This window comes from Bubalus bubalis, chromosome 18 (assembly GCF_019923935.1).
Source record: "Bubalus bubalis isolate 160015118507 breed Murrah chromosome 18, NDDB_SH_1, whole genome shotgun sequence".
NCBI classification, from domain to species: Eukaryota; Metazoa; Chordata; class Mammalia; order Artiodactyla; family Bovidae; genus Bubalus; species Bubalus bubalis.
In genome coordinates, this window is record NC_059174.1 from 58,008,801 (window position 1) to 58,033,224 (window position 24,424).

The following is a 24,424-nucleotide window of genomic DNA, read 5'->3' on the forward strand; positions in this document are numbered from 1 at the left end:
GTATATGGTAATTTTATTATGAATTGAGTTCAAGTATTCTTTTTTTTTTTTTTTTTTTTTACTGTTTTTACCAGTTTTCTTTTGGTAGCCTAGTATAAAATCCTGTTGACAAACTCAGCTGAGTACAAAGGATACATTTTTATCGTCTGAAAGATGTTGAAATACATGTAAATAAAAGGATGATATAAAATTGTCCAAAAAATCTGTCAAAAGACGAATCCTCTCGTGTCAGTTAATTTTTTATAGATAAGCATGCATACATGTGCAAGTCTGTGGTTTAGATAGAACACATCATGATTTAAAAACTACATATCACCTTTTTTTTTTTTTTTCAGTTGAAATTATGTTATCAGTATAATCTGTGGCCTTGGAGTTTTCTAAACAATCCTGTTAGTGTTTTAAGTAGTAAATTACTAACATTGTGTTTCTGTATCCATGTCTACAATGACCTTTCATGCCATTCCACATTGTTCACCTTGGACTTTTTTTTTTTTTTTTTTTTTTTCATAGTAATACAATATTTATTTGTTTTCCTTCTGTCAAACCCTGAGCCCACCACTTTCCCCAGGCTGCCTGAGGAGTTACAGGAAAGGGAACACACAGGGCAGACACAGGAGAAAGAACTATGGGAGGTGGAACAGCTCCTTCACATCGTGAAGAAGATGAGCTAGACCACCATCAGGCAAAAGAGCCCCATGGCCTTTGAGGGCCAAGCCCATGGCGTAGAAGAGCTACTGTTTCAGAGAAGGGTTCCTGGCATAACAGTGATGAAGGTCCCAAACACAGTCCCACTTCCAGCCCCGGAGCCAGCAACCCCTGCTGTGGCAGCTCCAGCTCCAGGGAACTTGGCTGCTGTGTCAGAGTCCCTTGAAATGGCACTGGTTCGGAAGCTGTGGCTAGGAATAAGTGAGATGGTCCGGGGACCTGGGGCTGCCAAGCTGCTGTGGTTCTCATCGATCAGTGTCTCCAGTCCTTCACCACCACTGTGGACAGTGATCACTCAACAGGGAGGAGGTTCTCCCGATCAGGGAGGGCGTAGATTTGGTGCAGGTGTCCATTTTCAAGGGATGAAGGCCCAAGGCCCGAGAGCTGCTCGCCTTGCAGAGAAGACAGAGGGGCAGGGAGGAGGCTCACCTTGGACTTCTTTCACATTTTCTTTAGAAGCCCTCTGTCAAAGGACTTTTAATGTTCTCTATATTACTTAACTGTTAGATGCTTAAGCTTCAGTTGCTGAGCCCAAGCTTCTGAGTTAAGCTGCTTCATGTAACATTTCTTACCTTCTTGATCTGAGTTGAGTTTCTCAGAGTGTCTGTGACACAGGTTTTCTTCTGTAAGGTGGAAACAGATCATTCTTTAATGAGCTATTACCTTGATGACAGATTCTTGCCTGTAAAGTACTTATTTAATGTTTAGAGTAATATTACAGTAATTTAAAGCAACAGGAAGCCTTCAGACACTTTTGGTCCTTGCTGCTGTTATCAACATCATAACTGAAAATTTTGACCTTTCCATTAAAAGTGCCGTGGATTTCGGCATCTCTGAAGACACCACTCATGCTGTACCTCAACTAGGTAATGAATTGCACTCACTGGGTAGAACATAATATCTGATACTTCTGTATAGCCAAAACAGTGTTGAGCTATATGTTTATATATTTCATGGATTTTGAACAATGATGAAAAATCCATATTAATTGGAGGATCTCATAAGGTCTTAGGAAAAAGCATCAGATCAGATCAGTCGCTCAGTCGTGTCCGACTCTTTGCGACCCTGTGAATCGCAGCATGCCAGGCCTCCCTGTCCATCACCAACTCCCGGAGTTCACTCAGACTCATGTCCATTGAGTCAGTGATGCCATCCAGCCATCTCATCCTCTGTCGACCCCTTCTCTTGCCCCCAATCCCTCCCAGCATCAGAGTCTTTTCCAATGAGTCAACTCTTCCCATGAGGTGGCCAAAGTACTGGAGTTTTAGCTTTAGCATCATTCCTTCCAAAAAAATCCCAGGGCTGATCTGCTTTAAAATGGACTGTTTGTATCTCCTTGCAGTCCAAGGGACTCTCAAGAGTCTTCTCCAGCACCGTAGTTCAAAAGCATCAGTTCTTTGGCACTCAGCTTTCTTCACAGTCCAACTCTCACATCCATACATGACCACAGGAAAAACCATAGCCTTGACTAGAAAAAAGCATAAGAAATTAAAATTAGAGATCCATAATTTCTTCAGATACCCCTGCATGGATCTGTTAGAACACATACTTGAACCAAGTCAATCCTTAGCCCTTACTACCCTTTCTCTTTTGCATGAACATGAGAACTTTTCATGGCCCTTTTGGTGACACGTGGTTTCATTTCAGGAACGACTGACCTGTGAGGATGTGGCCATTGAATTCACTCAAGAGGAGTGGGTATTCCTGGGCCCTGCTCAGAGGGCCTTGTACAGGGACGTGATGCTGGAGACCTACAGGAATCTGCTATCTGTGGGTGAGGATGACTTCCTTCCAGAGCTGCCCTTGGGTATCTGCATTTTCCCTGTGTGCCCCCTTGGGAGGCCCTGATGTCTTTCATCTGAGAGTTCTGGTGACTGGGGCATGACACAGCTTCAAAAGGTTAAACTGACCCTCTTCAGATGCTGTGTCTGTTTCATGTCATATCTGAGGTTGTCCCAGAGCTTAATCATGTACAAAGCTCACTGGCAAATGTTAAAAAAAATACCAAAAAACCCGATTTCCTATTTTCTACCTTTTGACTTTTGGCTCAGTGTTTTAAAAAATCCACAGCACTTTAGATTTCTCTCTTCTGATAATGCTGAATATCTATTTGTTTGTTTTTGCTTGCTTGTTTCCTTTTTTTTTTTTTTGCTTCGCCATTCTGCATGTGGGATCTTAGTTCTCTGATGAATTATCAAACCTGCACCCCCTGCATTGGAAATGCAGAGTCTTAACCGCTGGATCACCAGGGGAGTCCCGGAATTTCTGTTTCTGGTCTGAATAGTATCTCCACATTGGAACATGAGGAAAAGCTCTGGACAATGGGGAGTGATGTAAAAGTAGCCAAAAATACAATGTATAAAGAAAAACGAATATCTCAAAAGGGCTGTTTTTTTCTGTTTAGGAGTGGGACAAGTTGGTGGATTGGATCCTCTGTGGTTGTTACTTAGGAAAATGTAAGGAGAGTGGGTAGAGAGATTGTCCTTTTGATCCTAGATCCTACGAGGGCTGTTTTTTTCTGTTTAGGAGTGGGACAAGTTGGTGAATTGGATCCTCTGTGGTTGTTACTTAGGAAAATGTAAGGAGAGTGGGTAGAGAGATCGTCCTTTTGATCCTAGATCCTATGAGGGGAGCATATGTGAATCTCGCAGGCTCTTAGCTTGCCATCTGTAGGTTGAGAGCATGGTCACATCTCAAGATGCTGTGATGTCTGACCTTCATGTTGTATTATTTTTACTCTTGTGCTGCCCTAAGCAGTCTGGGAATGTCAACTGTTTCTGATGTTACATTCTCCTTACTTTGTATCCTTTTACCTCTTAAATTTCTTTGAACTATATTCCTGAGGGTCTGAAATTTTATCTGGTTTCCTTGCTGTGGTAATCCACCTATGTTTAATTGGCAGCCTCTGGTGAATCTCTGTGGAGTGGATTTACTAGGTAACAGAAAACTGTGATGGAGACACTATTCCTAATGTTATTTTCTTGCTCTGTACAAAGTCACCACTTGAAGCTATCCAGTAGAGTGGTCAGTATGTTCTAGGATTATGAGAGAGAAAGGTATCACGAGAGCTCGATATATCTTTCCAGGTTATTTTCTGGCTTTGAAGACTCTGTCAAGGGCACCATGACAGTGTTGTTCATGTGTATCAAGGACCATATATTTTAGCCTCTGTATATGGTATGGGAATTTATCCCAGGACAACTTTGTCCAAGTTCACATCCTCATATCTATGAGGCTATTGGCGGCACTGTTGTTCTGGGCATTGTAGGTATTTTTTATTTTATCATTAAGTTCAAATTTCTGTGTTACTCTTAATGTTTCTGTTTTGTGTTTGCAATGCATTGGATGGTTGTTTGGGAAATGGTCCCTATGGTGGAACTGGTGATGAGTCCCTCTTAAAATTCTTTATATATTCTTTGTACTCATTTACTATCAGATGTATGACTTCCACATATTTTCTCTTTTACTGTTGATTGTCTTTTCAAACTCACTGCACTTTAATGCACAGTAGTTTCTAATTTTGATATAGTTCAATTTATTGATATCTGATTTTATTTTTTGGCCTGTGCTTTTGGTGTTATATCTGGTAAATCATTTGTGGGTCCAATTTCCAGAAACATTTCCTGCACGTTTACTTCTAGGAGTTTTATACATTTGGGACTTAGGTTTAGGTCTTTGAACCATTTTGAGTTCATTTTTGTCTATAGTGTAAGATAATGTTCCAAGTAAATTCTTTTGCTGGTGGGTATTGAGTTTGTTGACATGTCTTGTTTCATAGACTGCTTCCCCCATTTAGTAGTTTTTATACCCTTGCGAAACATCTTTTGAACATCTGCGCAAGAGGTGTTTTTGTTTTTATTTTAACCATTCTTTTTAGGTATGCTGCTGCTGCTAAGTCGCGTCAGTCGTGGGTGCCTCTGTGCAACCCCATAGACGGCAGCCCACCAGGCTCCTCTGTCCCTGGGATTGTCCAGGCAAAAACACTGGCGTGGGTTGCCATTTCCTTCTCCAATGCATGCATGCATGTACACCAAGTCACTTCAGCCATGTCCGACTCTGTGCGACCCCATAGACGGCAGCCCACCAGGCTCCTCTGTCCCTGGGATTCTCCAGGCAAGAATACGGGAGTGGGTTGCCATTTCTTTCTCCACTTTTTAAGTGTAGTTAATTTACAATGTTGTGTTTCAGGTATACAGCAGTTTACAAGATACTCAGTATAGTTCCTTGAGCCATTATATCGTAGGTTCTTGTTGTGTATCTATTTTGTATATATATTAGTTTGTATATATTTAGACTCCTAATTTATCTCTCCCTTTCCTGCTCCCATCACCATCCTGTACTATCCCCTTTGGTAACCATAACTTTGTTTTTTATGCTGGTGAGTTTATTTTGTGAATAAGTTCATTTGTATCATTTATTTCAGTTCAACATATAATATCCTATGATATTTGTCTTTCTCTGATATCCCTTAGAATAATCTCTAAATCTGTCTATATTGCTGCAAAAGGCATTACTTCATTGTGTTTTATGCTGTGGAGGTGGCAACCCACTCCAGTGTTCTTGCCTGGAGAACTTCATGGACAGGGGAGTCTGGCAGGCTGCAGGCCATGGGGTCTTAAAGAGTTGGACACGGCTGAGCTACTTTCACTTCACAATATTCCCTTGTATATATGTACCACATGTTCTTTATCCCTTTGTCTGTCAGTGAACATTTAGGTTGCTGCCATGTTTTGGCTGGTATAAATAGTGCTGCTAAAACATTGGGGTGCATGTATCATTTTGAATTAGTTTTCATCCTTTCTGGATATATGCCCAGGATTGGAATTGCTGGTTCATGTGATAGCTCTATTTTTAGTTCTTGATGGAACCTCCATGCTATTCTCCAAAGTGGCAGTACCAATTTATGTTCCTTCCAACAGTGTAGGAGGGTTCTCTTTTCTCCACACCCTCTCAAGCATTTATTGTTTGTAGACTTTTTGATGGTGGTCATTCTGACCAGTGTGAGGTGATACAGTTTTGTGGTTTTGATTTGCATTTCTCTCATAAGTAGAGACATCAAACATCTTTTCAGGTGACTGTTGGCCATCTGTTTGTCTCCTTTGGAGAAATATCTGTTTTGATCTTCTGCCCAGTTTTTGATTGGGTTGTTTGTTTGTTTTGATATTAAGCTTTATGAACTGTTTGTATATTTTGGAAATAAATCCCTTATAGGTAGCATCATTTGCATATATAGTCTCCTAGTCCAAAAGTTGAATTTTTGTTCTTTTTTTGGTTTCCTTTACTTTGCAAAAAGGTTTTAAATTTAATTAGGTCTCATTTGTTTGATTTTGCTTTTATTACCATGACTCTAAGAGATAGATCCAAAAAAAAAAAATTTGCTGACATTTATGTCAGTGTTTTGCATTTGTTTTCCACTATGAATTTTATAGTATCTGGCCTTGCATTTAGATGTTTAACACAGTTTGAGTTTATTTTTGTATGTGGTGTTAGAGAATGTTGTAATTTCATTCTTTTTCATATAACTATCCATTTATGCCAGCATCACTTATTGAAGAGACTTCTTCATTCTATATTCTTTCCTCCTTTGTTATAGAATAATTGACTCTAAGTAAATTGGTTTATCTCTGGGTTTTCTATCCTGTTCTACCGATCTGTGTTTCTGTTTTGTGCCATCATCATACCACTTCCCTGGTGGCTCAGACGGTACAGCCATCTGCCTACAATGCAGGAGACCCAGGTCCAAGTTCAGTCCCTGGGTCAGGAAGATCTGCTGGAGAAGGCAATGGCAACCCACTTCAGTATTTTTACCTGGAGAATCCATGGACAGAGGAACCTGGTAGGCTACAGTCGATGGGCTCACAAAGAGTTGGACACGACTGAGCGACTTCACTTTCACTTTGTTGACTGTCAGTTTGTAGTGTAGTCTGAACTCAGGGAACATGATTCCTCCAGCTCTGTTCTTTGTCAAGATCATTTTAGATATCAGAGTCTTTTGTATTTTGGTACAAATTAAGTTTTTCTTTGTTTTATGAAATATGTCATTGTTAATTTGATAAGGGTTGCATTGAATATGTTGATTGCCTTGGATAGTATGGTCATTTTGACACTGTTACTTCTTTCAATCCAAGAACATGGTATATGTTTGTGCCATCTGTTTGTGTCATCTTTGGTATCAGTCATCAGCATCTTATAGTTTTATGAGTACAGTTCTTTTGACTTCTTAGGTAGGTTTATTCCTTAGCATTTTATTCTTTTCTATGAGATGGTGAATGTGATTGTTTCATTAATTTCACTTTCTGATATATCATTATTAGTGTATAGAAATGCAGCAGTTTTCTATATATTTTGTATCCAGCAAGTTGACTCTGTTCATTGGTGAGGTCTAGGAGTCATCTGGCGGCATCTTTGGGATTTTCTGTCTGTAGTATCATAGTGATAGTTTTACTTCTTTTTAATTTTTTTTAACTTGAATTCCTTTTGTTTCTTTTTCTTTTCTTATTGTTGTGGCTAGGACTTCCAAAAATATGTTCAATAAAAGTGGCAATAGTGAACATTCTTGTCTTATTCATGTTGTTAAGGGGAATGCTTTCAGTTTTCCCCTGTTGAGTATGATGTTAGCTGTGTGTTTGACATATACAGTCTTAATTATGTTGAGGTGGGGTCCATCTGTGCTGACTTTCTGAAGGGTTTTTATCATAAATGGCACTTGAATTTTGTCAGAACCTTTTCTGCATCTATTGATGATCATATGGTTTTTAGTCTTCAACTGTTAATGTGGTGTATCATAGTGATTAACTTGTGGATATTGAGAAATCTTGCATCCCTGCAATAAATCCTACTTGATCATGGTATGATCCTTTTATGTCCTTTTATGTATTAGTAACTGTTTGAATCTGCTCTTTCGAACTCAGGGAAGGTGTTGACTTCCTAGGTAGGTTTATTCCTTAGCATTTTATTCTTTTCTATGAGATGGTGAATGTGATTGTTTCATTAATTTCACTTTCTACGAGAATAAAGCCTTTTTGTACGAAAAAGAGTTGGGTGCCTCAGAGAGGCTTTTGTATCTGGGAAGGTCTTCCATAGTCAGTGTCAGTCCCTCCTTTTCCTTGATACTTCTCAATCTTGAGGTGAACATGTGTGGAAGAAGAATTGAAATAAATGTCCAATAGAGAGGTTAATCATACTTGACAGAGTAACCCAGGTTTTGATAGCCTTTTCCTGGATTTTCCTTCTGATTTCTGCTAATAAGATTCTTACACAATATCCGGGAATATTGTGTATGTTTTTCTTGAATATAAGCATTCCATTGTAACTTACAAAATTCACAGTTGGATACATTCCATTGTAAATAGTATAACAGGTATTATCCTGCTTTCTCCATATATTGCAGTCACTTTTAAAAATTTCTCTTGTTTCTGTCCCATACCCATAGTATAATGCCCATAAACTTGCTGAACCAGTTCTTTTCTTTTAAGGTCAGTATATTAGTTTGCGCTCTCAGTTATTTTCCTAAAGACATGCAGTCACAAGCTGATATCTGACATAAACCTGTGTACCCTATGCTCCACACAGGCCCTTTCTTAGTCCTGACCATTCATCACAGAGTACCTTGATATGGATGGAAACATTGCTCTTACCTATCACATCCCTCCACCTTCTACATACTCTCACTGTAAAGATAATGTCTGGTCATTTATTGAACAAGTTTCTCAGGACATGACCTAAATCACTCTGTGCATCCATGATAACTCACAACCCATTTTGAGATGGAACGGTTGAATAATAGTTAAACATACTACTTCTGACTTGTATCTTCCTTGACATTTTCTTTCTAAGTTCCTTGTATGTTTTTTTTGTTTTTTTTTTTTTAATATTTTCTAGTCTATTCACTTGGTGGGTAGTCATGTTTACAAATAAGTTTTCTCAGTCTGTAGGTTCAGATTCATATCCTGGTTCTCTTACCACTTTGTGCGCTAATTGGGTGTGTCTCCCACTCTGATTAGAGAAAAACATGTTAATTTACCTCAAGCCTTTTAAAGCAAATTAGTGCTGTCAGTAGTACATGTTTTATAGTAAATACTCAAAATGTATTTTTGTTTAAAAACGGTAATATCTATATTCTGTCATGTTTTTTATGATACGACTTTATCTACATTATATCTTTTTAAATTTTTATTTATTTTTTAATCGAAGGATAATGGCTTTACAGAATTTTGTTTTCTGTCAAACCTCAGCTACATTATATCTTGTATGCTTTTCACTTGCAACATTTTCCAGCAATATTGTGTCTGCCCCTAGTCAATAAATACACAAAGCACTCTTTATTATATTTTGGTGCCATTAAACGAGGTAATTAAGAATAGTGTGTGGCTAGAGATCAGCCTTCCTTGGTGGCTCTGTGGTAAAGAATTCACCTGCTAATGCAGAAGATGAAGGTTTGATCCCTGAGTCAGGAAGATACCATGGAGAAGGAAATGGCAACCCACTCCACTATTCTTTCCTGGGAAATCCCATGGACAGAGGAGTCCGGTGAGCTACAGTCCATGGGGTCGCAAAGAGTCAAACACGACTGAGCGACTGAACAACAACAACATAGGTAGGGATTGCTTTGTTTATTGGCTGTAAGAAACCGGTGAATATTTTACGTCTTAATTTATGTATCATTTACAGATGATGGTCTTTTAGCATGTATTCTGCAATACAGCTGACACATACTACTTGTTAACGTTGTAAAATGCCTTTTCTTTTTGGGTTCATAGTTCTATAGCAGATTTAGAAAACTACGTTGTTTCCAAAAAATTGTTTTAGTCATATTCTTCATTTTCTCATTTGTCTTCAATTGTAAACAACCAATTATGAATAGTTATTAATTGGGTAAGCTTGGTTTTCAATTATTTACTGTTACAATATTTAATATTTTGTTTAGAATTTATTTATGTATAGTAAGTATGGAGAATACAGTGCTAGTGTAATATTTTTCTTTTCAATTTGAGAGGACTAATGATTGATACCTTCCTAAGGGTCCTGGTAGAAAAATACTCTGTTTTTGAGAGTTGGCATAAGATTATCCAATGTGAGTGTGTTTGGCATATGGTTTTTAAAACTAGGCTACCTTAACGGTGAATTTATACTATGCTTTCTTAAGTTAAGAATTCTATTCCTTTAGTGTTTCTAAAAACTTAAGGTCATCATTGTGGTGTTTCATAACTTGGCATAAGTATTACTTCTGGTATAATATATATTCAACATGAAACATTTAATTTTGAATTATTATGAGCAGTATAACTATGATTCTTTTTATCTTGTAGATATCTCTCCTACACATGTGATCAAGCATTTACAACTGGAAGCAAAGAGTGATAAACTAGAAACATTCCAAACATTGATGCTGGGAAGACCTGAAAGCTGTGAAATCAAACATTTTCATCTTTGGGAAAGTCAGGAAAATATGTGTGACTCTGAGTGTCAGGGGAGAGATGACAAAAGAAATTACAAAGGGACACTTGTAAGCCTTAATGGAAATGTGCCTGATGGAAGAGATTCGCATGATAGAAAGGATGCACGAATCAAGCCCTTTGGAAACAGGTTTGGACTTAACTTTCAGGATAAACTGCAGATATTTCAAACTGGCAGGATAATTTCTGAATATAATGAAGTTGAGAGGTCTGTCAGCAACAGTTTCTCATTTTCACCACTTCAAAGAATTCCTCCTTGTGTCCAAACCAGTGTTTCTAATATATATGGGAATGGTTTTATGAATCCTTCAGTAATAACACAAGAACTCAAAGCACACAAGGAAAATCCTTATAAATGTGATGAGTGTGGCAAGGCCTTTAGTCACAGCTCACACCTCAGGAGACATAAGAAAATTCATACAGGAAAGAAATTATTTAAATGTGATATATGTGGCAAAGTCTTCATCGGAAATTCAAACCTTGCTGTTCATCAGACAGTTCATACTGGCGAGAAACCTTACAAATGTGATGAGTGTGGCAAGGCCTTTCGTGTAAAGTCATACCTTTTAAGTCATCAGACAGTTCATACTGGTGAGAAACCTTACAAATGTGATGAGTGTGGCAAGGCCTTTCGTGTAAAGTCATCACTTTTAAGTCATCAGACAGTTCATACTGGCAAGAAACCTTACAAATGTGATGAGTGTGGCAAGGCCTTTCGTGCGAAGTCAATCCTTTTAAGTCATCAGACAGTTCATACTGGAGAGAAACTTTACAAATGTGATGAGTGTGGCAAGGCCTTTCGTGTAAAGTCATACCTTTTAAATCATCAGACAGTTCATACTGGAGAGAAACCTTACAAATGTGATGAGTGTGGCAAGGCCTTTCGTGTAAAGTTATACCTTTTAAGTCATCAGACAGTTCATACTGGCGAGAAACCTTACAAATGTGATGAGTGTGGCAAGGCCTTTCGTGTAAAGTCATCACTTTTAAGTCATCAGACAGTTCATACTGGCAAGAAACCTTACAAATGTGATGAGTGTGGCAAGGCCTTTCGTGCGAAGTCAATCCTTTTAAGTCATCAGACAGTTCATACTGGAGAGAAACTTTACAAATGTGATGAGTGTGGCAAGGCCTTTCGTGTAAAGTCATACCTTTTAAGTCATCAGACAGTTCATACTGGAGAGAAACCTTACAAATGTGATGAGTGTGGCAAGGCTTTTCATGTAAAGTCAATCCTTTTAAGTCATCAGACAGTTCATACTGGAGAGAAACTTTACAAATGTGATGAGTGTGGCAAGGCCTTTCGTGTAAAGTCATCACTTTTAAGTCATCAGACAGTCCATACTGGTGAGAAACCTTACAAATGTGATGAGTGTGGCAAGGCCTTTCGTGTAAAGTCATCACTTTTAAGTCATCAGACAGTTCATACTGGCGAGAAACCTTACAAATGTGATGAGTGTGGCAAGGCCTTTCATGTAAAGTCATCACTTTTAAGTCATCAGACAGTTCATACTGGAGAGAAACTTTACAAATGTGATGAGTGTGGCAAGGCCTTTCGTGTAAAGTCATCACTTTTAAGTCATCAGACAGTTCATACTGGAGAGAAACTTTACAAATGTGATGAGTGTGGCAAAGCCTTTCGTGTAAAGTCATCACTTTTAAGTCATCAGACAGTTCATACTGGTGAGAAACCTTACAAATGTGATGAGTGTGGCAAGGCCTTTCCTGTAAAGTCTACCCTTTTAAAGCATCAGACAATTCATACTGGTGAGAAACCTTACAAATGTGAGGAGTGTGGCAAGGCCTTTTCTGTAAAGTCAACCCTTTTAAGGCATCAGACAATTCATAGTGGTGAGAAACCTTACAAATGTGATGAGTGTGGCAAGGCCTTTCCTGTAAAGTCAACCCTTTTACAGCATCAGACAATTCATACTGGTGAGAAACCTTATAAATGTGATGAGTGTGGCAAGGCCTTTCGTTTAAAGTCAGTCCTTTTAAAGCATCAGACAATTCATACTGGAGAGAAACCTTACAAATGTGATGAGTGTGGCAAGGCCTTTCGTGTAAAGTCAACCGTTTTAAGTCATCAGGCAGTTCATACTGGTGAGAAACCTTACAAATGTGATGAGTGTGGAAGAGTCTTCCGTAAAAAGCCACAGCTTCAACGTCACTGGAGAATTCATACTGGAGAGAGACCTTTCAGATGTAATGAGTGTGGCAAGTTCTTCAGTCAAAATTCACACCTTAAAAGGCATCGGAGAATACATATAGAGAAACCTTTCAAATGTTTCGAGTGTGGAAAATCCTTTACTGAGGTCAGAGCACTAACTAAACATCAGAAAATCCATACATGAGAGAAACTTATGTGAATGTGGTATATGGTAGAAGTCTTCAAAATTCAAAGTTCAAAATTCACACCCTACTGTTGGTCAGAGAATTTATACTACTGAGAAACCATACAAATATCGTGAGTGTGGCAACATCTTAGGCTTCATGTGAAAATTCATACTGGATAGAAGCCAGATATATATGTATTGATTAGTCAGGTCTTTAGAACATGAATTTATTCTAGAAAGATTCCTCACTGATTTCATAAATGTTAAAAAAAGGGAAAAACCCCTATCCTCACGTCTCACATCTCACCAGTAGTATCAGAGTATTTATCCCGGAGAAAACACACAGCAGTGTAATGTGTGTGGCAAGGATCTTACCCAGAAGTCACAAGATAGGAACATAGTGGAGCCATACTTCCCAGACTCAGTGGTTGAGGCAAATCCTTTACCTTTTTCACTCTATGTATTCTCTGATGACTTTAGTTCAGGTACTCAGCAACTGCAGTAAGTCCATATTTGAAGAGAAGCTACAGAGATCTTTTTGTGTAAAAGAAACCCGAATTCTAACTCAGCAAAGATGATGCTTTGGGACAGTAGTCCACCATTTTTTGGTCTCCTGGCTTTCTGAATAAAGTCGATATTCCTTGCCCAACAAGTAGTCTCTCAGTTTATTGGCCTGTTGTGTGGTGAGCTCTATGAGCTTGGCTTTGGTAATGCATTGATCAAATGCATTTGCTATATGCGTTTCATGATGGTCTCTGGGAAGGAATCAATGAGATGAAGGGGCTGACTTCATTAGATACAATTCATTCACATCCACGTTTCCTGGAAAAACACACAGCCTGAATTTCAAAATTCAATAGTGTGTGTGAATTAGCAACAGGGAGGGCAGAAAATAATGTAAAACTAGGACATGACTCATCATGGTCAGTAGGATCAGGAAGCCCTTCCATACATAGTGCAGCCTGTTATAAAACATAATGTTCTACCAACTGACCTTGAACAGATTAGGCAAGATGTTAAAAGGACTGGGCTTTTCGTAGGAGGAGAGGGACAGTTACCAGAGACTGATGGTGTGCTAGGAACAATGCATAGGAAAATGGCCATGTTCTCCATTGGATAGAAATAACTGTTGTATGTATGATTAAAGAAGAGTTACTCTTATTTGTGGAAATTGAAGACAGAGCTGTCATGATCTTTGTAGACCGGGACCTGGGGACTGGAGTTGATGAGAAGAAGGAAGCAGGGGACCCAAGTCTCGAGTGAAACAAGGGTGTTTTATTTGCAGAAATGCGTTTATGTATCTTTATACAAGGCAGCTTTAGGCAGTAAAAAAAATTGAGCAAAAACAAAGCCAAGCAAATAATAATCTTGAAAGGGCCAGAAAGCATTCCATATCCTGAGTAAGAGGGGTATAACTGAATAGATTACCTTTAAGTAAAAGGTAATCACTGAAGGGAATCCAAGCAGATGCTCTTTCTCATGACCTCAGTCCTGAGAACTGCGTGCAGCTCTGCTCGTTCCTGTTCTCCAGGAACTGATAAGGAATAGAGTCCTTGAGAAACGGCACACAAAAGAAGAAAATATCATGTTGGATCCTTTAAAGTTGAATGTCCCCTGACAGTTCCCCCTTTTTTATTTTTTCATAATTAAGGATGACTGTATGATGGCACACAAAGCACCAGCGGCTGCGACGGCACACAGAGTGTGGCCAAGAGGAACTACCCAATGTCCCGAGGTCAGGGGCAGAGACCAGGAGGACCCCATGCCCAAGAGGCGGCAGCCAAAAGGAGTTACCCCATGTCCAAGGTCGGGGGCAGCATCTGAGAATGCCAGGCTGCGACAGCGCAGGAATGGCCGGGAGGAGCTACCCCAAGTCTAAGGTCAGGGTCAACAGCCAAGAAGAGCTACCCTGCATCCGTGGTAAGGGGTGGCTGCCGGGAGGACCAACCCCACGTCCAAGGAGTGGTGGGTGCTTGGGTGCAGGAGGGCCTAAGGAGCTTTTCCACGTTCAAGGTCAGGAGGGGCAGCGGTGAGGAGATACCCCTCGTCCAAGGTAAGGAGCAGTGGCTGTGCTTTGCTGGAGCAGCTGTGAAGAGAGAACCCACGCCCAAGGTAAGAGAAACCCAAGTAAGACAGTACTTGTTGCAAGAGGGCATCAGAGGGCAGACACACGGAAACCATAATCACAGAAAACTAGTCAATCTAATCACGCTAGGACCACAGCCTTGTCTAACTCAGTGAAACTAAGCCATGCCGTGTGGGGCCACCCAAGATGGGCGGGTCAGGTGGAGAGGTCTGACAGAATGTGGTCCACTGGAGAAGGGAATAGCAAACCACTTCAGTATTCTTGCCTTGAGAACCCCATGAACAGTATGAAAAGGCAGAATGATAGGATACTGAAAGAGGAACTCCCCAGGTCGGTAGGTGGCCAATATGCTACTGGAGATCAGTGGAGAAATAACTCCAGAAAGAATGAAGGGATGGAGCCAAAGCAAAAAGACTACCCAGTTGTGGATGTGACTGGTGATAGAAGCAAGGTCCAATGCTGTAAAGCGCAATATTGCATAGGAACCTGGAATGTCAGGTCCATGAATCAAGGCAAATTGGAAGTGGTCGAACAGGAGATGGCAAGAGAGAACGTCGACATTCTAGGAATCAGCGAACTAAAATGGACTGGAATGGGTGAATTTAACTCAGATGACCATTATATCTACTACTGGGGGCAGGAATCCCTTAGAAGAAATGGAGTGGCCATCATGGTCAACAAGAGTCCGAAATGCAGTACTTGGATGCAATCTCAAAAACGACACAATGATCTCTGTTTCCAAGGCAAAACATTCAATATCATAGTAATCCAAGTCTATGCCCAAACCAGTAATGCTGAAGAAGCTGAAGTTGAATGTTTCTATGAAGACCTACAAGGCCTTTTAGAACTAACACCCGAAAAAGATATCCTTTTCATTATAGGGGACTGGAATGCAAAAGTAGGAAGTCAAGAAACACCTGGGGAAACAGGCAAATTTGGCCTTCGAATATGGAATGAAGCAGGGCAAAGACTCGTAGAGTTTTACCAAGACAATGCACTGGTCATAGCAAACACCCTCTTCCAACAACACAAGAGAAGACTCTACACATGGACATCACCAGATGATCAACACAGAAATCAGATTGATTATATTCTTTGCAGCCAAAGATGGACAAGCTCTTTACAGTCAACAAAAACAAGACCAGGAGCTGACTGTGGCCCAGATCATGAACTCCTTATTGACAAATTCAGACTTAAATGGAAAAAAGTAGGGAAAACCACTAAGCCATTCAGCTATGACCTAAATCAAATCCCTTATGATTATACAGTGGAAGTGGGAAATAGATTTAAGGGAGTAGATCTAATAGATAGAGTGCCTGATGAATTAGGGATGGAGGTTCGTGACATTGTACAAGAGACAGGGATCAAGACCATCCCCATGGATAAGAAATGCAAAAAAAAATAAAATGGCTATCTGAGGAGGCCTTACAAATAGCTGTGAAAAGAGAAGTGAAAAGCAGAGGAGAAAAGGAAAGATACAAGCATCTGAGTGCAGAGTTCCAAAGAATAGCAAGAAGAAATGAGAAAGCCTTCCTCAGGGATCAATGCAAAGAAATAGAGGCAAACAACAGAATGGAAAAGACTAGGGATTTCTTCAAGAAAATTAGAGATACTAAGGGAACATTTCATGCAAAGATGGGCTTGATAAAGGACAGAAATGGTATGGACCTAACAGAAGCAGAAGATATTAAGAAGAGGTGGCAAGAATACACAGAAGAACTGTACAAAAAAGATCTACACGACCCAGATAATCACAGTGGTGTGATCACTGACCTAGAGCCAGATATCCTGGAATGTGAAGTCAAGTGGGCCTTAGAAAGCATCATTACGAACAAAGCTAGTGGAGGTGATGGAATTCCAGTTGAGCTATTTCAGTCCTGAAAGATGATGCTGTGAAAGTGCTGCAGTCAATATGTCAGCAACTTTGGAAAACTCTGCAGTGGCCACAAGACTGGAAAAGGTCAGTTTTCATTCCAATCCCAAAGAAAGGCAATGCCAAAGAATGCTCAAACTACTACACAATTGCACTCATCTCACACGCTAGTAAAGTAATGCTCAAAATTCTCCAAGCCAGGCTTCAGCAATGTGTGAACCATGAACTTCCAGGTGTTCAAGCTGGTTTTAGAAAACACAGAGGAACCAGAGATCAAATTGCCAATATCCGCTGGATCATGGAAAAAGCAAGAGTTTCAGAAAAACATCTATTTCTGCTTTATTGACTATGCCAAAGCCTTTGGCTGTGTGGATCACAATAAACTGTGGAAAATTCTGAAAGAGATGGGAATACCAGACCACCTGACCTGCCTCTTGAGAAACCTGTATGCAGATCAGGAAGCAGTAGTGAGAATGACATGGAACAACAGACTGGTTCCAAATAGGAAAAGGAGTACGTCAAGGCTGTATATTGTCACCCTGCTTATTTCGCTTCTATGCAGAATACATCATGAGAAATGCTGGGCTGGAAGAAGCACAAGCTGGAATCAAGATTGCTAGGAAAAGTATCAATAACCTCAGATATGCAGATGACACCACCCTTATGGCAGAAAGTGAAGAGGAACTAAACAGCCTCTTGATGAAAGTGAAAGTGGAGAGTGAAAAAGTTGGCTTAAAGCTCAACATTGACAAAACAAAGATCATGGCATGTGGTCCCATCACTTCATGGCAAAGAGATGGGGAAACAGTGGAAACAGTGCCAAACTTTATTTTTCTGGGCTCCAAAACCACTGCAGATCGTGACTGCAGCCATGAAATTAAAAAGATGCTTACTGCTTGGAAGAAAAGTTATGACCAACCTAGATAGCATGTTGAAAAGCAGAGACATTACTTTGCCAACAAAGGTCCGTACTAGTCAAGGTTATGGTTTTCCCAGTGGTCATGTATGGATGTGAAAGTTGGAGTATGATGAAAGCTGAGCACCAAAGAATTGATGCTTTTGAACTGTGGTGTTGGAGAAGACTCTTGAGAGTCCCATGGACTGCAAGGAGATCCAACCAGTCCATTCTGAAGGAGATCAGCCCTGGGTGTTCTCTGGAAGGACTGACGCGAAAGCTGAAACGCCAGTACTTTGGGCACCTCATGCGAAGAGTTAACTCATTGGAAAAGACTCTGATGCTGGGAGGGATTGGGGGCAGGAGGAGAAGGGGATGACAGGATGAGATGGCTGGATGTCATCACTGACTCGATGGACATGAGTCTGAGGGAACTCTGGGAGTTGGTGATGGACAGGGAGGCCTGGCATGCTGCGATTCATGGGGTCACAAACAGTCGGACACAACAGAGCGACTGAACTTAACTGAAGTGTAGATACTTCTGTGAAAAAGGCCCTGAACTAGTGAGTTTGTTTAGTTTGAACAATGTTACTTGAAAGGCATTGGTATGTTACAAGTACAATCACCAAGATTATTATCAGCATTATAGTTTCAGATCCAATACTATGTGTAATGCCTTGAAACCATCTTTGAGGGTCTAGCCCAGATAAATGATCAGCTAGCTGTTCAGCTAAGGTTTCCAAATTGTTGGAAGAGGGTAGACTCTTCTAGAAGGTTTCGAGGGTTTCCTTTTGCAACAATTGTACATTTCAGAAAACATTATTATGCATATCTTGGAAATGAATTTTTTTTCCCCCAATTGTAAGCACTATGGTTGAACCAAAGAGGAGTGATACAAAATTGAGTAGAATTCCAATCACAATTTAGTAATACTTGTTTTTGTAAATCTATTAATTGATCTCCAACCCATTGGATGGCTGTTTTTAATTCCTGAATTTTATTTTGAACCTTTTTCATCTTTCTGAACCTGAGTGACCCATAGAGTATGAGCCTCTTCAGTCCAATTTTGAATAGTTTTGTTTGAATTGAAGTTTGTAAAGCAGTATCTGCAACATCGGCAGTGGTGCAAATGGCTATTAACCCCAAAATGCCAAGAATCAACCATCTAATTAATCACTTAGATCGTCAGAGTAATTTAGTGAGTAACTGGGAGGTCAGTCTTGCCATGGGACCCTCTTTCCAGGGTCATTGGAGATCTACTGGCAACCACAGATTACGTCAAGATCGAAGAATCAAAAGGGATTCATTTTTTTAGAGAAATAGAGGAATTAAGACAAGTATACAATTTGCAATCTATACAAGTCACAGAACATAAAGTCTTATTAAATTGTAAGTTTCCTATGGTGATAACAAAAGGAAGGGGAACGCAAGCTTGTATAAAATATGAATGAGTATAATGGAAGGAATAGTTACTATGACTATGACTGGTCCCTGTGAAATATCCAGTCCAAGTTCCAAGTTTTTCAGTATTTGGAGCCAGTTTCCAGATGTATCATTGTTCAGGCCCAATTTGTTTATTGAGGACAATTTGAGGGTGAGGAGGTGCCATTCAACCATCAAGCCAGCCAAGGAGTCCTTTGTCATGGAAGTGTTCCATTGACCTCTTGGTAATCTTCCATGTTACTTGAGTAACATAATCCCACATAGTACTGTTAATATCATCTGAGCAGTTAGATAACCACATACCATAGGGTCCCCAATCAACAATGGTGTAATTGGCCACAAACATTAATTTCCATGATTTAGCTGGACATCTATCTCAATAAATAGGAGTATATTTAAAATCCTTATAAGTAAACCCCTTACATTCCAATTTTTGTCCTTTTCCTAGAGTTTTGGTAGTATTGACATGGTTCTCATGAAAGGACAGGGCAGTAAACAGTCTAAACAATGTGTGGAAGTTCCTTTTTGGAGGCAGGATGAAAGCCCATGTTTGTCGACTAACATTAATACATAATTCTGCTGGGCCCATGCATAAAGGAAGGATTTTTATAGCCTAGAGGAATGTTAATCGATCTTCCTTCTTCCTCAGGATGAGAGGTCCGCTCCAAGCTCCAAGGAGGAGGCATATGTACTGAGTCATTAGTGGATACAACCAGTCCTATATCTGTCCATTCTACAACCTGCAATAAAGGGGGATTAGGTATATAAGCCGAATAAGTGTGATTAATCAAGTCAGCCTGAGCGGGGGAAGCAAAAGCAAGCATAGCGACAAAAATATTTTCAGGATTCCAAAGCATTCTCTGTTGAGAAACCAGATTTTCAGCTTGATTAGTAAGGGTTTTTATCTGTCCCCAAGTGGGGAGATCATAAGGTCGATGACCTCGAGTGTGGCGTTTCTCGGAAATTTTTAAAGTCGCCATGGCTTGTACTGGAAACTCCTCCTCCTGGGGATTTTGCCATTATCTTGAATGTCGGTGGCTCCCCTGGGGCCGATCTTCTGAAGAGGGAGCCACCTGATTTCGTTGGGCCCATCTGGAGAAATATAAGCATACCCCTTTCCCTGTAATATTAATTTTCCAGATTTCCATTGTTCAGTCAACCCGTCTTGATACCAAATGGGCAGAGGAAGGGAGATATCCTTCAATGCCTCAAAATGTTTTTCTGCTTTGTCAAAATATCCCCTTGCGGCAATTTGTTTAAAAATTTTAACAAAATAAAGCTGTATTAACAATAGTTATAGGATTAAAGAATATATTGCGTTGGAATCTGTTGGGGTCCTTTAATGGACCAGAACCTGGCAGTCTGGAGTCGATGATAAAGAAAGTGAGAGAGAGAGAAAGAAAGAAAGACACGGGGACCCAAGCTCTGATGGAGCAAAGGTGCTTTAATGATCTTTCTGTGAGTATATATAGGCTGTTGTACAAGAAATTTCTTTCAATAATGATAAAGATCAGAAAACCAAAGGTACAGCAACCGTTACCTAGGGAACAAGGGATTAATAATGGTCACAAGGTCAGGAGACAATCCGTATCTCAAGAAAGAGGATCAAAACTAAGCAGTTTTGTCGTAAGGAGAATGTATACTGAAGGCGTTTCAAGCCTGTCTCATCCTATGACCTCAGTCCTGGGAGTGGTGTGCCGTTCCATCGGTTCCTGACAACAGAAACTGATAAAGAACAGAGGATTTATGAGGAACAGCACAGTGGAATCCTCCTGTTAAACATTCCCTGACAATTCCCCCTTATTTATATTTGTAAAAAGGGTTCTGACCATTTGAGTTTGTTTAGTTTTAACAATTTTTTGCATGAAGGCAATGGTGAACGACGAATATAATTGTCAAGACAATCACGAAAATTACCATTCCAGACCCAGGGCTGTGAGTAATGCTTTGAAACCATCAGCGTGGGTCTAACCCAGATAATTGATCAGCTAGTTTGTTCAGCTGAAGTTTCCAAATTCGTGGAAGAGGGCAGATTTTTAGAAAAGGTTTCAAAGATTTCTTTTTGTAATAATTGTACATTCAGAGAGGCATTATCGTGTGTTTTGTAAATGAAATTTGATTTGCTCCCAGTTGTAGGTACTATTATTGAATGGAACAGGTGTAACACAAAATTGAGTAGAATTCCAGTCCCATTTTAGCATCACCTGTTTTTGTACATCTATTAATTGATCTCCAACCCATTTGATGACTGTTTTTAGTTCCTGTATTTCATCTTGAATATCCTCATCTATCTGAGCCTGAGTGGCCCACATAGTATGAGCATCTTTAGTCCAATTTTGGATAAAATTATGTGTTTGAATTGAGGTTTGTAAAGCAATGCCAGTGACGGCAGCAGTGATGCAAATAGCTATTAATCCCAAAATGCCAAGAACCAGCCATCCAATGAATCATTTAGATCACTGGAGCACTTTAGTAAGTAACCAGGAAGCAAGTCCAGCCATGGGGCCTTCTTCCCAGGGCCGCTGGAGATTTATTGGTAACCATAGACTTCGTCGAGATTGAAGAATCAAAAGGGAATCATTTCTTAAGGAAACAGAAGAGTTAAGACAGGTATATAATTTTCAATTTATACAAGTTAAAGAACGTAAAGTCTTATTGAATTGTAAACTTCCTATAGCTAGAACAAAAGCAAGGGGAACACAAGCTTGTATGAAATATGATTATCATGAAAGAAATAGTTTCTATGACTACGATTGGTCCCTGTGAAATGTCCAGTCCAAGTCCCAAGTTCTTCAGTGCTCGCAGCAAGTTTCCAGGTGTCCCATTGTTCAGGCCCAATCTGTTTATCGAGGAAGATTCGAGGATGAGGGGGGTGCCATTCCACCGTCAAGCCACCCTAGAAGTCCTTTGTCATGGTAATGTTCCATTGTAGTGTTCCTAACCTTCTATGGTACTTGAGTAGCAGAATCACACATAGTGCTGTTAATATCATCTGAGCAGTTAGATAACCACATACCATGGGGTCCCCAATCGGCAATTGTATGATTAGCCACAAAGATTAATTTTCCTGATTTGGCCTGACATTTGTCCCAACGAACCAGAGTATATTTAAAGTTCTTATTAGTAAACCCTTTGCATAGTGTTCTTTGTTCTTTCCCTAACGTTTCAGTAGTATACAACATGGTTCACGGACAAAGAAAGGACAGTAAATAATCTAAGGAACGTCCGAAAGTCCTCTTTTGGAGGCAGGGCAAAAGCCCAAGTTTGTCTGCTAATGTTTATGCATAATTTTGCTGGGCCCGTACACAAAGGAAAGACTTCATAACCTAGAGAGCTATTAATTAATTTCCCTTCTTCAGGGTGTGAGGGCCCTTTAAGGCTCCAGGGAGAAGGCATATGTATGGAGTCATCGGTTAATACGATTGGTCCTTTCTCCGTCCATTCTACAACCTGAAGTAAAGGGGGTCGGGTATATAAGCCCAGTAAGTGTGATTGATTAGTTCAGCTTGAGTGGGGAGGGGGGAGGGGGGGTGGAGGGTGGGGAGGGAGGCGCAAGCAAGCAAAGCAAGCAGGGCAAGAAAAATATTTTCAGAACTCCGAGGCATTCTCTATTGAGAAACCTGATTTTCAGCTTGATTAGTAAGGGTTTTTATTTGTCCCTAAGAGGGGAGATCATAAGGTTGATGCCGCCGAGGGCGGTGCTTTCTGGAGATCTTTAGAGCCACCATGGCCTGTATTGGAATTTCTTCCTCCTGGGGCTTTTGTTGTCTCACCTCTATGTTGAAGGCCGGGGGGCCCCCTTGGGTCGGATCTTCCAAAGAGGAAGCCATGTGAGTTCGTTGGATCCATCTGGGGAAACACCAGGCCTACCCCTTTCCCTATAAGATTAATTTCCCAGATTTCCATTGTTTATTCAACCTGTCTTGGTACCAAATGGACAGAGAAAGAGAAGAGTCCTTCAATTCCTCGAAATGTTTTTCTGCTCGTGTCAAGATATCCTTGCAGTAAGCTTAAAAAATTTAAAACAAATAAAGCTATATTAACGATAGTTATAGGCTTAAAGAATGTATTGCATTGGAATCTAGTAAAGTCTGCTCTGGATGAGGAAGATAAAAGTGTTCCTGTGTATTCCCCCTTATTTAATTTTTTATTTGTAGTTCCAGTGTGTAATGTGTTTGGTTAACTATGTCTTGTGCTTGTGGATTATAAGAAATGTCTGTAATCTGTTTAATACAGAATGAATGTAAGAATTGTTTGAACTGCTTAGAAATATAGGCAGGGCCATTGTCTATTTTTATAGAATTAGGTGTTCTTATTATTGCAAAGTAAGTTAACAGGTGAGTTATAACATGTGTAGTTTCATCTTGGAGAGGTGTGGCCCATATAAAGGAAGAATTTGTACCGATCGAGACATGTAAGAAGAAAGAGGAAGAAAGTTCAGAGCAATGAGTTGCATCCATTTGCCATAAAATTCTCTTTCATTTGTCAGAAAACTTTTTTATATGTTTGTGTTCATCATTTTGGAGTTCCCTGGTGACTCAGGTGGTAAATCGTCTGAATACAATGCGGGAGACCCAGGTTCGATCCCTGGTTCGGGAAGATCCTCTGGAGAAGGAAATGGCAATCCATTCCAGTACTATTGCCTGAAAAATCCCATGGGCAGAGGAGCCTAGTAGGCTACAGTCCATGGGGTCGAAAAGAGTCGGACACGACTGAGTGACTTCACTTACTTATTCATCATTTTATTTGCCATTTCTTATATCTTTTTATTAAAAGCATACATCTTACATTTCTTTAGCAACTATGAAGTGTCTTGTATATTAGCATTTTATAGATTGGTGAATATATTATATATTATAATATATATTTTATTAAATATATATTTTTCTTTATATTTATTAATAGCCTAAAATCTCTTTAGTTTTTCTGTAAGAAAAACTTTTTGTAAGAGGAAGTTAGTGTTCAGTAGTTAATGTTTTAAAATCTTACTTTATTTGGAAATGACCTAGCTATTTAATAAACTTTTATTATTTTGTTTAGTACAATTTTATGAATTTAAGTTACCCCAATCCTAAGAGATTATTTTAGACAGACATTTAAAAAATATAATTATTTTTATTAGAGTTTATCTAAAAGTTTTCATCTCATTTACCTATTTATATATATATATAGAGAGAGAGAGAGTTACTTTTTTGTTGACAAACTTAGTTTACGTTAAATCTAGGCACAATAAAAATATTATATAATGATGACTTAAGACACGTCTTAATTAGATTAGCAATTATATTTAAATTATATTTATATTTAAATAAATATTATATTTAATATTGAATATTTTTCAGTTCACTTGAACTTGAATTTAAACAGAGCTCATTAATTTCATATTATCCAAAAACAAAGACATACATTGAGACATAGATAATTTTAGATAGACAGACATAGTTTTCCACTTGACATTTAAAATATGTTTTTGATATATATATGTGTGTGTGTGTGTGTATATATATATATATTTTTTTTTGTTTGTTTTTTCTGAGTTCCAGCAATTTGATTATGGCTGCAGTCCCAGATAGAGTGGGCTGTGTATCCCAAGGACATGATAAGAGTTAACTTTAGGTTTTTTCTTAGGCC

General features: G+C 39.4%; 1 protein-coding gene and 1 pseudogene across 10 annotated transcripts in view; one reads left to right on the forward strand and one right to left on the reverse strand.

The window, feature by feature from the left end:
* LOC102398622 (zinc finger protein 665) overlaps positions 1 to 20,086 on the forward strand; it is a 41,299-nt gene extending 21,213 nt beyond the window's left edge. For 6 of the 10 annotated variants that reach the window (XR_006546104.2, XR_006546100.2, XR_006546099.2 and 3 more), the window contains 5 exons: positions 2,353 to 2,479; positions 10,014 to 12,475; positions 14,148 to 14,376; positions 14,515 to 14,608; positions 19,443 to 20,086. Coding sequence is in view for 1 of the 10 variants with exons in the window: in XM_045163280.1 (XP_045019215.1) it covers positions 2,353 to 2,479; positions 10,014 to 12,475; positions 14,148 to 14,375 (2,817 nt within the window). In the remaining 9 variants the exon portion in view is untranslated. Of the gene's footprint in view, positions 1 to 1,518; positions 1,572 to 2,352; positions 2,480 to 10,013; positions 12,845 to 12,897; positions 13,146 to 14,147; positions 14,377 to 14,514; positions 14,609 to 19,442 lie in introns of those variants that run through there. The other 4 variants (XR_006640186.1, XM_045163280.1, XR_006640188.1 and 1 more) reach the window with 4 other exon arrangements.
* Positions 668 to 1,058, reverse strand: LOC123330373 (annotated as a pseudogene).
* Positions 20,087 to 24,424: the final 4,338 nt, after the last annotated feature.